This window comes from Silene latifolia, chromosome 6 (genome assembly GCF_048544455.1).
Source record: "Silene latifolia isolate original U9 population chromosome 6, ASM4854445v1, whole genome shotgun sequence".
Taxonomy (NCBI): domain Eukaryota; kingdom Viridiplantae; phylum Streptophyta; class Magnoliopsida; order Caryophyllales; family Caryophyllaceae; genus Silene; species Silene latifolia.
In genome coordinates this window covers 31,851,511-31,864,152 of record NC_133531.1, presented here as the reverse complement: position 1 = coordinate 31,864,152, position 12,642 = coordinate 31,851,511, and the positions used below count along the sequence as shown (strand labels likewise).

The 12,642-nt window shown below is 34.1% G+C and overlaps 1 protein-coding gene and 1 non-coding gene across 2 annotated transcripts; one reads left to right on the top strand and one right to left on the bottom strand.

The window, feature by feature from the left end:
* Positions 1-3,321: 3,321 nt before the first annotated feature.
* TRNAL-UAG (transfer RNA leucine (anticodon UAG)) lies at positions 3,322-3,401 on the top strand. The gene has a single exon. It is a non-coding gene; the product is annotated as a tRNA-Leu (tRNA).
* Positions 3,402-8,053: 4,652 nt separating this feature from the next.
* LOC141658691 (heat stress transcription factor B-4-like) lies at positions 8,054-9,828 on the bottom strand. Its single transcript, XM_074465570.1, has 2 exons — positions 9,448-9,828; positions 8,054-9,051 (listed from the first exon to the last, which is right to left on the bottom strand). The coding sequence occupies exons 1-2, from the start codon at positions 9,703-9,705 to the stop codon at positions 8,338-8,340; spliced, it is 972 nt and encodes a 323-aa protein (XP_074321671.1). The 5' UTR covers positions 9,706-9,828; the 3' UTR covers positions 8,054-8,337.
* Between the last annotated feature and the right edge of the window lie 2,814 nt (positions 9,829-12,642).

Below are 12,642 nucleotides of genomic sequence, written 5' to 3'. Positions count from 1 at the left end.
AAAAAAAAAAAAAAAAAAAAAATAATAATAATAATAATAATAATAATAATAATAATAATATTATATGAAGTTAGAGATAAGGTGAGTGAGTAGGTGTAGTAGGGATCGGATTGATCCGAATAAATTAGCCTCATATATGAAAATGTGACGGTCTTATGCTACACGGATTAAGGTTTCGAGTCTATATTAACTTAAGACGGAAACTAATATTATTACTGTCACTATTATTATTGTCCGACCAAAAATACGTATACATTCATTCTTATATAAATTATCCCTCAAGAATATATTTTAATAATACGTATTTTTATAAAAATGAGCTTTTATGTAATACGTTCATGAAAATCGTGTTTGACATAAAATTAATTAAATTGAATAATTCAAAAATATAAAATAAAGTAATTAAATGGTTTAATAAATTTTAAATGTCAAAATGGGAAATTCGCGGGTGTTACAGCTTCACCTTAGGAGTTCCACCAAAACTCCCGTCCGCGGCCATTTTTATCAAGGTATTGCACATGTTCTCGAGTTGCTCGACTTTTTCATATATAGAGATAACCCATATCCGAGTTATACTCTTTCGGAATCGCCTCTTCGACGGCCACAAGGCGGCTCTCGTGGCCCTTTATGGACTCGTCTACGGCCTCGAAGCGGGCATCATGCCCCTTTACCGTCTCATCAACTACTTGGTGAGTACTCTCCAAACTCACAATGAGAGCCTCCAAGGATGGAATTTTCTCGTACATCAATCTCTCTAAAGCCGCCATTCTGGCCTTAGTGTCACTTTTGTTCCCACTCGGATCTACCGCCTTTGATGCCATCGTATACAGCAGCCCGTCAAGAAGACCGGGCTTTGACACCAAATGTCACGGTCCGAAACTTTTGAGTCGGCGCGTGACGCGCACCCTTGTCTAAACACTCGACAAGAATGCAAGCGAGAGCGTCAAGCACTAGTGCATTCGTAATCGGTCTCGGGTTGTGGGTGTTGGAGTCCTAGTCTCGATCGACACACACGGGCTTGTTAGTGAAGTGAAGGCAAGAGTCGTTCGCAAGAAAGCAACAACAAGCAATAAGAAGGCAACTTGGTGGGAAGTAGATTTTGATTGACTAGTACTCCCAATTCCCAAAGAGGGAATTTTGATAGTTACATCCTGGTAGCAGGAAACATTGAAAGTGTAGAATAGCGATATACCTATTTATGGAAAGAAAAGCTATGCTAACTATGTTAAACTAGGAAAGTATTTACTAAAAATATACAAGAGTAAATAAAACTACATAGCATAAATAAACCTAAGGGTTCAAAGTGTGCGAATCGTCACACTTAAGCTACTTTAGGAAGATTATAAGAGAAGGAATCAAGACAAATAGAAGAGAATGGATTTATATAATTCCAAAACCAAAAATGTAGTCGATGTATGTCAATGATAGGATCCGGAAAGTTAACAAATTTCCATGTACAAAATGTTCTTTAAGATTGTCATAGTAGTGCTCTACAAAAAGACGAGAATTGTCAATAAAGTTACATTTGGAAGACTGAAGGAAGCACAATTAAGTAAAGCGTATGGATTATTTCTTCTTTATTTAAAAAAAATGCAGCTTTATTTTGGTTGTTGCTTCTTTTTACAAGTCTCAAAAACCTATGAATGAAAGATCATGGCCCAATACGGCTGTTATGCATTTCGATTCCTTCCTAAAGCATCTTTGCCGGATGATCCGTATCCACTTTTTTTGGAGCCCATTTCTCTTTTCTTCTTTCACTCTTCTCACACTCAACTTCTTGACTTTGATCGTTTGCCTTAAGTATTTAGTTTAAGATATCTAAGTGGCTAAGTGCAATGGCCAACATACATATTGACCAGTGGTGAACCCATAAAATTTTATTTCCGATACCCCTTTAAAAAAATACTCCGTATAAAGCTATTACGAAGTATTATATAAAAATCATAAATTTTAAAATTTGATAACAGAAAGAAATTTAGTTCTTGTGTCTTGAAACGACTCTGATACCCAATGGGTAAATCCTTCAAAGATAGCGACTTACAGTATTATTCTACGCTTTCATTGTGACGGGCCTTATGACTTATGAGGTTGAAATGAGACACATTACTCCCCATGTTCCATTCAATATTTTACATTTGCTTTACTTTGTGAGGGGAAATAAAACAAATGTAAATTATTGACTGAAACATGAGTTTGAAAATCCATACCCTTTGGCTCTATTTGGCATTGAACAAGTTATATAATTGGTTCACGTAAATTGTCCTAGGTTCCTAACAGTACAACAAAGAATACTCCGTACAAGTGAATAATACAGTAAGTTTTAACCATAAGGTCTCACAAATGTGCATGCATGACTATAACTACTGGAGATGATTTAATATCACTGTGTATTTTGTGGTGTTTCACGTGTAAAACCAAAATCACCAAAAGGAATAAAGTGATAAAGTGAGAGGGTGCATGTATATCATTATTTAGGGTTTGTTTTGGTATTATGAAGATGGAGTACATAGCATTGCAATGCAAGTGTGTTATTATTCTACGAACGTACGTACAGTACACTTGCGGCCATCATAAAATCTCATTGAAGACGGGCACTATCCGTCACAAGCTGAAGACGGATAGTGCCCCTCTCATAATATGCAAGTGACACTATCCATGGGGTGCTCCATTTCCCCCTCACTTACCCTCCAACTTGCCTTATTGTGAGAGGGGCACTATCCGTCACAAGCTGAAGACGGATAGTGCCCGTCACAAGCAACAACAACTGGCCATATTCCATCCTTCTTCTAGGCTTATAGACTTGTAGCATAACATGACAGACTGCATGCCCTAGCTTACTACAATATGCTTTTTCTTCTCTTCAATCTTGTTGCTCCACCTTCCATGCTTGCCTTTTGCACTGTCATCGACTGTGTCACCGTATTTTTGAACGCAAATTATAAAATAAGAGGATCCACTTTTTGTAATAAAAAAAAAAAAAAAAAACTATTCATTTACTGCTAATAAATTACCTGTTTTTTTTATATAATGGGATTGTCCTACAGTATGAAACCGTCTCACGCAATAATTACTCATATTTTAATACCAAAAACAAATAAAGCAAGTAACCCTACCTTAGTTAGCCAAGTTCTCAAGAAAGATGAAAAAGTAAATCAAGAAGAGAAGGAGATGAAAAAAATATTAAACTATGGAGTCAGAACCAATTCAAACTATAAAACATTGTTATAAGAATTAATGTCAAAGGATAAACTTGCTAGGATTAAACGAATTAATTATGATTTTATGGGATTAACCAATTGTGATTACTAAAGGTTGCATGAAGACGGTTTGGCCGAGTGGTCTAAGGCGCCAGATTTAGGCTCTGGTCCGAAAGGGCGTGGGTTCAAATCCCACAGCCGTCATTTTTGGACTGAATATAAAGCCTTTAATTTTACTGTGTTTTGAGCTCAAAATTTTTCTGTTTGACCATCTGAACATGAGCTTAATTACTGGGTTATTTTTTCGTATAAAATTCTGATAAGACCATCATATATGACTTTGCCGGGAATCCGAGGTTGATAACAGATATCAAAACGCGAAAAACATTTTTATCAAATGAACATTTTTATCAAATGAATATTTTGGTCATGATCATGTTTTGGTTGTTAAATAGAGCAACTCCAATGGTTGCATTTAGGGATCTGCTTGCAAATATTGTAAATTGTCAAGCAGTATACTTACCATTGGAGTACAAAAAGTACGTCCTGCTTACGAGCGGGTGTAGCTTTGTCAAGTTACGTAGCTTGGCCTTTAAAATAATAAAATAAATAATTAAAAAACAATAAATAATTTGTATTATAATGTTTATTTGTTAGTGGGACATTTTAAGCTACATCTATTGTAGCTTACCATTGAAGAATATTCTAGCTTAAAAGTTTTTTTGCTTAGAAAAAATATGGGGCAAGACAAGCCACAAGGTCTTGTAGCTTGCCATTAGAGTTGCTCTGCTGTTGTATGTTAATTGATAGATACAACAATTTAACATGTATAGTAATTCTTATTTTTCTAATTATAAAATCTTTTTTAAGTTAATTAAGCTAACTTGAACTAAGACATACATGATTTAACATGAATGAACTCAACTTAACATGTATGTTTTACTCGGCAATTCCAATTTTATTGTTTTTTTCTCTTTGCGAATTATCCCAAAATAATTGTTCTGTTTCTATATTTAGTAAGAAACACGTTAAACTTTCAATATTGCTTCTACATTATTAACCATTCGCCCCTTACCATAATATTATCATTTCATTTCCTTTTTTTCCCCTTATTTCCCTTTCTTATTCTCTTTCCCTTTCCCTCTTGTGAACCAAACACCCCCTTAAATTCTCCAAAAATAAAAAGAGGCAATAAATATGGGAGGGAGATAATAATAGCTAAGTCAAACTTCAAAAAATAAAATAAAAGCCAAGTAAATTAGACATTGCTTTTCATTAGCATGGTTTGCTCACAAAGTATGACTTAAACATGAAAAGTATATACGATAGTCTTTTTACTAAACTGAAAGGCACAACTACTATGTTCTAGTGTATTGCACTAAGTAGTACAGATACTCCTCTTAACTAGCTTTTTTGTGTCTGATGCCGTGCCAGATACCTTGATACTCAACACTCGTCAGACATACACCTAAACATGTTATAGTTTAGACTAGGAATAAAATGTTAAAAAAGATTGATTAGAAGATGACTTTGGGTGGAAAATGAGAATTAGTTATAGTCAAGGTCAAATTTGACCCTTAAATATTTAAATTTAATATCAAATACTCTCTCCGTCTCGGTCAATTGTTGTCCTTTTGTTTTGGCACAAAGACCAAGGAAGGAGAATTGAGCCAATTATTAAATGATAAGTGGAACAAATTGAATGTAAATGATCAAATTGCTTGCTCATTAAGTTCATTCTTAAAATAGAAAGGACAACAATTCACTGAGACACTCCAATATGGAAAAGGACAACAAATGACTGGGACAGAGGGAGTACATTATAAAACTAAAATCATATGTTATTTATAATCATAAAATATATATTTTATTAAATTTAATTAGCGTGTCCCGTGTCCTAAATTTTATGAGATGTCGTATCACGTGTCCATATCGTGTCCGTATCCGTGTCCGTGACCGTGACCGTTTTGGTGCTACCTAGGTGTTGCATACGATAATCAAATAATGTAATTTTAATATTAACATATTTTGCTCAGAATTGCGTGAGACGGTTTTACATTGTGAAACGAACTCAATATGTAAAAAGACGATTAATTTATTAACAATAAATAAAAACTTTTTATTTATAAACATAAACCATCTCATCATAGTGTATAACCGGTTTTACTCAAAAAAGTGTGGTTTGCTACACTAAACTTACCCCGTACCTATTAGGCTATTACAGTATTTAATATTAGTAGTTCCATTGGATAACTCAAGCATAAGCAATGACTGACAACCAAAACAAACAAAATAGAACCAAAGAAAGAAAAAAGGTAATATTAGTGTGTTACGATAATCAAATGTTGTAATTTTATAGTTTTAACCATGGTTAAGCGTGATTGACATTTCGCAAATTCGAGATAATGGGAAAACTTTAACCAACATTGCCTTCATCAATCACCACATGATGAGTTTCTTTTTTTCACATCATTGTCGTCTTAACTTTTCTTTTTGTTAATAATACAAGCCATAATTACGCTAGTAATTGGAATCTGTTAAAGGGTAAAAAACATAATTATAAAGCTGTTGAAAATGATTTGTGTGATGTTTTCAAATGTACTTACCGCATTATTGCTCTACAAACCTATCATTAGAGCACGAGCAAGGTGGCCGTAATTATTCGTTAGACAGTTTCAACAAAAAAAAAAAAAAAAAGTCAAATCCAACAGGTTGTGTGTTGCATAAGTCGAGTCGTCTTAGTTACACGAGAAAACCATTTCAATCAAAAATATCCTTGATAGCTCTTTCAAGCAGATTTTATCTAGCATGAAGAGTGGATAATGTATAGAACTACGTTTACCTAGTATTGAAAATGTACTTGTCGGATTAGTAGACCTCCAAAATTTAAACTTCAAAGTCAATGTTGCTAAGACGATAATGTTTTGTAAGAGAAATCATATGATCAACCAATATTTCTGAATCTATCAATCTTATACGGAGTAATAATTTAGTATGTAGGAAACAAAAATCTCTCTCGTTTTTTTGGTAGCATTGTGACACTTGGATATCGAAATATCATTTCAAGCGAGTCACAAAGTTCTATAGGTATTATTATTATCCTTATTGATGAAATGTGTAATAATCGAGATCACTAAATAAGCTTTGATCAACAAATCAACAATGATAGCGAATGATGTTAGCAAGATACAATTAGTACATAATAGTATTGAGTTTGACTATCAACTTTAATTAGAAAAATGTTTGTAAATCAAGATATTTATCTTATACGACAGTTATATCATATTATCATGTATCTTCGTGCATATATTGGGTATATTCTTACAATAGGAGACTACTATAGAAGACTTCTGCCTCCTAAAAAGGTCGAGAGGCTTCCTGAGTTTCGCTATAGCAACATATTCAAAAGTAATAAATTTACATTAATTTACAATAGAAATATGTCGTTATCAAATATGTGAAATTATTTGATGCATTGGTAATCTACTGTTAAAACTCGAGATTTATGAATTGTTATCGAACATGGCCATAATCTGAACCTCTTTAGCATTACTTTTTTTTTTTTTTTTTTTTTTTTTTTTTTGCATTACTTAGCTTGGCTCTTTATGCCTTAATACATTTTCATAAAAAAAAAAACAGTAAAATATTACTTCTTTTATTACCTAGTGACAAAAACACAAAAGAAGATGTAAACAAATAATCCAAATGTCAACAAGTTCATAAATGTAGTTCCATAAATATGAAGAAACAAAAGAAAGCAAGAAAAGGAAATAGGCAAATGAAGAAAGAAGAAGTGTTTGAACAGCTTTTTAGGGCGCACAATGCGGAAGAATACAAACACTACTTACACAGTTACAGTCTCTCAGTTCTCACACTCTCATGCATCTGTTTCATTTCTGGCGTTTTATACAACTCTATTTCAAACACTTCCTTCCACCAGACGACATCAATATCAGATCATATGACAAAACATAACATCTTGTCTTTTAAAAATAATATTAAATATTAATGCAATTTTTGTCATTTCTTAAACCTTTCACCTAATCAAAACCCATGCATTCATGAACATTTTACCCGGGAAAATCGACGGATCTTTTATCTCATTTACGTGTTTGTATCTTCGTTTGACCCTACAGTATTGCGGAGTAATTTCCTAAGTCGCGTCTCATATGATGTTGATATGTTGAAGAATAAAACTAATGGGACACAAGATGAGACACGAAAATTAGATACTCCCTCCAATCCACACCAAACTCCCCATTTACTTTTGGGTGGTCTTCGAGGCGGCGCTTTGACCGTAGTTTTCGTTCCTTAAACGTAGAAATTTTTCACAAAAAATATAATTTTGTGAAAGATATTTTCATAACAAAACTAAATATGTAATTTTTATTTTTCAATGATTTATAGTTTTGAGTGAATTAACGGTCAAACTTTTCGAAGTTTGACCTCCAAAAAGTGAATGGGGAGTTTGGTGTGGATTGGAGGGAGTAGAATCTTAACGCTCTTCATTTTTATACGTTTTCTTACATTCAAATACTAATGTTAACATGCGTAGAGAAAAAATAAGTACTCCATAACATATAAGCTAATAATGACCATTTTAATGTTAGAAATATACAATTGCAAGCTTATTTCATTCCATGAAGGGTCTTATAAAAGACATCTTTTACGAAAGTAATGACCTTTTAATTCACAATCTAATTAAGTTTTAGACTTTTACATTTGTAAATTTCATATGACTTTTAGATAAGTAATTGTTTAATTGATCTTTCCCCGAAAAAGGAAATCTAGTCAAATTTTTATGAATATATTTCATATTTGAATATATAAGACGATTTCACATATAAAAACGAGCATGTCCAACAAAATTCGTTCCGTTCATATAATCTTACAATCGTACCAAATAACCAAAGCCATTATATAAAACGGCTACATATATACATACAAAATACTTATCACCTAGACCAACATGAGTACATGACCTTAAAAGAGATGGGAAACAAGCCTACGAAAAGCAAGAAAAAAGTTGATAGAAAAAAAAGGCCATACAATATTGAAAGACGCACTTTAATAAACTAAAGTAAACTACCAATATATCCATAAAACTAAATTAAAATAAAAAACGTAAATAGTAAATAAACTAAAGATTCAACCCTAAATCATGCCTTTCCATGACAAATCGAGGCTTAATAAAGTTATTGTCAACAGCTTGATGATGATCTGGGTGTAATCTCTTCTTAGATACCAAAGATACTCCAAAAAGCTTTGTTCTTGAATAATCATTATTATTACTACTATGATTATCTTCTAATACACACAAGTCACTCCTCTTTCGAGTCGTCGTAGTCGTAGTAGTAGTTGTTGTTGTTTGAGCACCAGAGTAACCCGGAAAACTTGCTACATTACTAGAAGGACCAACAGGTTTAACATGATTTTGAACAAAGTAGATAATGTCATTGTAGAGTTTTCTCATGTGAGCGAGCTCTGACATAAGAAGGTTGTTGCTTTTTCGAAGACGGTCATTGTCTTCGGAAAGGGCGGTGATGGTGAGGGTTTCAGTGTAGGAGGATTTGTTAGATGGGGAGGAGGAGGATTCGAACTCGTGATTATCTTCGTCGGTGGAGTTTGGTGGGGAGAGGCTTAGTCTGTTGTTTGGGAAGTATGATGGTAGGTATGACGTGGCCGTGGCGGTAGCGGTAGCGGTGTTGAAGTTTAAGTGAGTGGGTGTTTGGTTGTGGTGGTGGTGGTTGTGGCCGGTTTTTCTTCTGTGGATCTCACATAGTAAGTGTTTTTCACCTCTTTTGAAATAATCGTTTGCAAATTCCCATCTGTCTGGTACTATCTTCCTAAAACCCTACCCATTACAAAGAAAACAAAAATTAGAAATAATTATAAAATGATCTAATAAAAACTTAAAATATCATATGAGACGGTTTTATATATGACACTGATTAAAATAAGACCATCACTTATATGCCAACAAAATGTCTAATATATGTGAAATTAATGGAAGAGAGTAAGTCTTCTGTAAGACGGTCTCATACTAAACTTAAAAGATGTAAACTTTCACAAATGCCAAACATTGTTTTAAATCAAAAGTCTTAGATAGTGAATATATCATCTAGATTCTTTACCAATATTAATGCATTGCACTGCATTAAATCATAAATCCATAAGAAAACACAAAATGACAAAATTATTACAAAAAAAAAGAAGCAAAATGCAAATAAGAAGGGATTAATGAACGTACATAGGTGTTAAGTTGGCGAACAAAGGAGGAGAAATTATTATGCTTGAAATAGTTAGGAAGTAGATCACGAGCGAAATCTGGGGGACGCCATACTACAAATGTAGTATCGTCATCCCCCCAAGACACAATATGATCAGTGGCGGGATCATCTACCAAATGATAGGTTTTGGTAAGAAAAGGAGCAGGTACAGATTTATGAGTGTCTAACGATAGTAAAATACCGTCGCAACAATTATCGAACATCATTGACATGTTCATTAGCCAAAAAAGGGTTTTAAGTTGTAGTAGTAAGGAAGGAAGGAAGGGAAGAAAGAGTGAGGTTAAAAAGAAGGAGAAAAGGGAAGGGATAAAAAAGAGGAGGATTTAGGAATTAAGAATAGATATGGGAAGGTGTGTGGGAGAGAGGGGTCATGTGCGGGAGGGAAGTGCATAGGGGTTGGAGAGAATAAGTGTCTGCTAGTGTATGTTAGTATACTCGTTAGTATGTCTGTCGTTCTTAGAAATCTGGAATAATTTACATTTTTAAAGGGCTCTTTCTTCCAAGATCGTCCCGTGACTTTCTTTCTTGGAACCTTTGTTCTTGATCCCTTTCTTTGTCCCCTTTTTTGTTTTCTTACTTATTGTGTCACTTGTTTTTCAACCATTTCTTAACAATTTATTAGCTAAGTTAAAATGCTTTTTTGTTCCAATGTCCCTTACAAGGATTGTGTCCATCGACCATCCTGGGGGCATATTCAAGATTAACAAGGATAATCTCATTATCGTTGCTTAATTATATGATATGATAGGGGAGTGTATACGTAGGTCTCGTTTATTTAATTTAATTTTAATTTTAATTTAGTGTGTGTTGGGCCTAGATTGAAAAAGTGTTTTGGGACTAAAAACACTTTTTGGCCAAACATACTATTTTCTAAAAGTTAAACAAAAAAATTCTCAAAAGCTAAAAATCTATATTTTTGCCCATGGAAATAGAAGCAGCAATTTGTTGCTTCTACTTCAACTTTTGAAAAATTAAACTTGAAAAGCAAAAACTCATTTTTGAGAATCGAGGCCAAACATGCTCTTAGTTTATTTCAGCCCACTTTAGTTTAACTCAGTTCAGTTTAGCTCGACTTGTTCTATTTATCTTATCAAATTTCGATCCAATTTAGCTCCAATCAACTCACTTTAGCTCATTTCAGCTCACTTCAACTAATTTCGGTTCAGCTCAGCCCCATTTAGCCCAAAATAACAAGGTCTTAATTTATGGGCCTTTTACTAAAAGGACTATTTTAATTAAAATATTTACCAAACTGAACCATTCTCAAATTTTAATTATGATCATTCTAACCATTCTTGAAACTTTAAAATTAAACATAATTAATTTTAGTACTAACTAGTTTGAGAAATAGTTTAGGTAAAATGACCATTTTGGTAAAAACCTAAACAATGTCAAAATCGATTTTTTTGGTTTTTTTTTGGTTTTTTTTTTGTGGGTGTGAAATGTAAGTATTTTATTAAGATCAAACAAGCTATTTCCATTTTGAATACAAAGACATTTTCAAACATCCTCTGAAGTAGTAGTGTTTTACATTAAAGCATTACATTCTCAACCACTCCTTAATTATCTCTTCTATCTATAACACAATTGAGTCTGAATTAAGCCTTAGCTAGCTTCACTTCACGTTTTAGAACATCCACAATGGTAAGCTAATTGCTACTAGCTTACCTTTGCCACATAAGATTTTCAAGCTAGAATATTTGTAAGCTACAAACTACTACAATGGTAAGCTACTAGCTTAGTGTTGTGGCTTAAATGCACCATATGTCAACTACCTTCCACAACACTCTTTTAATTAATACATTTACTTATTTTACCTAGAAAATAAAAATTAAAAATATTTAGTGTTGTTTTAATTGGTAGATTTTTTCTTGTAGGCCCATTTGAGCTACTAGCTCCACGGAGCTACTAGCTCAATTTAAGCTAGTACATGTAAATTGCTCCAATGGTTAAGCAAGTAGCTTGGAAACTTTTTTATTTGCAAGCAAGTCCTTTTGCTTAACCATTGGAGATGCTCTTATATGCTCACAAACAAACTCAGACCTAAGAACACTATATATCTTTAACCCAATAAGCTATGTTTCTCTGCATCCAAATATGGCAGTACATTGCTAAAATAACACACATAGGGACACTTTCTGTATTGGAGAGCCCTTAATAGTACCAACCCATTGTACTAGGTTTGAGGAGCGAGGGACTAGTAACATTGCGCAGCCTAAGTGTGACGATCCGCGCACTCGAACCCTTAGATTTATTCATACTTATGTAATTTCATTTCCCTTTGTACATTTGTAGTAAATACTTTCTTAGTCTAGCATAGTTTTAGAATAGCTTTCCATAAATAGGTATATCGCTATTCTACACTAGTTTTGAAATTTCAACGTTTCTTGCTACCAAGATGTAACTATCATATTTCCCTCTTTAGGGAGTACTAGTGAATGAAAATCTGCTTCCTACCTTGTGCCTTCGTATTGCTTGTTGTTGCTTTGTTGTGAACGACTTTTAGCCTTCACTTTTCTAACAAGCCGTGTTTGTGGGATCGACACTAGGATCCCGACTCACACGCCGAGACCGATTACGAACGCCTAGTGTTTGACAAACACTAGTGCTTGACGTTCTCGTTGCAATCCTGTCGAGTGTTGCCGAGAGCCGAGTATAGTGCTAGTGAGCGATCCTTCAATAGTACGAAGATCCTTGTCGCTTGCATCTTGCCTTGAGCCGAGCAAGGGTGCGCGCCACGATCCGGCAAAAGTACCGGACCGTGACATTTGATGTCAGAGCCCGATCTTCGGACGGGTTTCTGCACGCCGCATTTTGTAATACTCCATATTTATGAGTCTTTGGGTACTCTATCGAGTAGGCCTTACTCTGTCGAGTAAGGGTGAGTTGCGTCTTAAAATAGCTTCTGACCTGTTGGGTACTCAATCGAGTAACTAGGATACTCGATCGAGTAAGGGGGTACTCGATCGAGTACCTTGGGTACTCGATCGAGTAGCCGGTTTACGGGGAGTTTTTCTCGGGTTTTGTTAATTATGCGATTAAGATATATAACCTTCTTCGTCATCATGCAAAACACTTTTGCAAAACCTAATTTACTGTCAAAGAGAGAAAGCAAGTACGTTCATCATCTTAATCGCATTGTTAGCAAATCCCGG

Coding starts and splice junctions, on each gene's coding strand:
- LOC141658691 (XM_074465570.1), bottom strand. CDS start 9,705: ATGAACATGTCAATGATGTTCGATAATTGTTGCGACGGTATTTTACTA. Junction 9,052..9,447: donor TTCGCCAACTTAACACCTAT/GTACGTTCATTA, acceptor TGTAATGGGTAG/GGTTTTAGGAAGATAGTACC.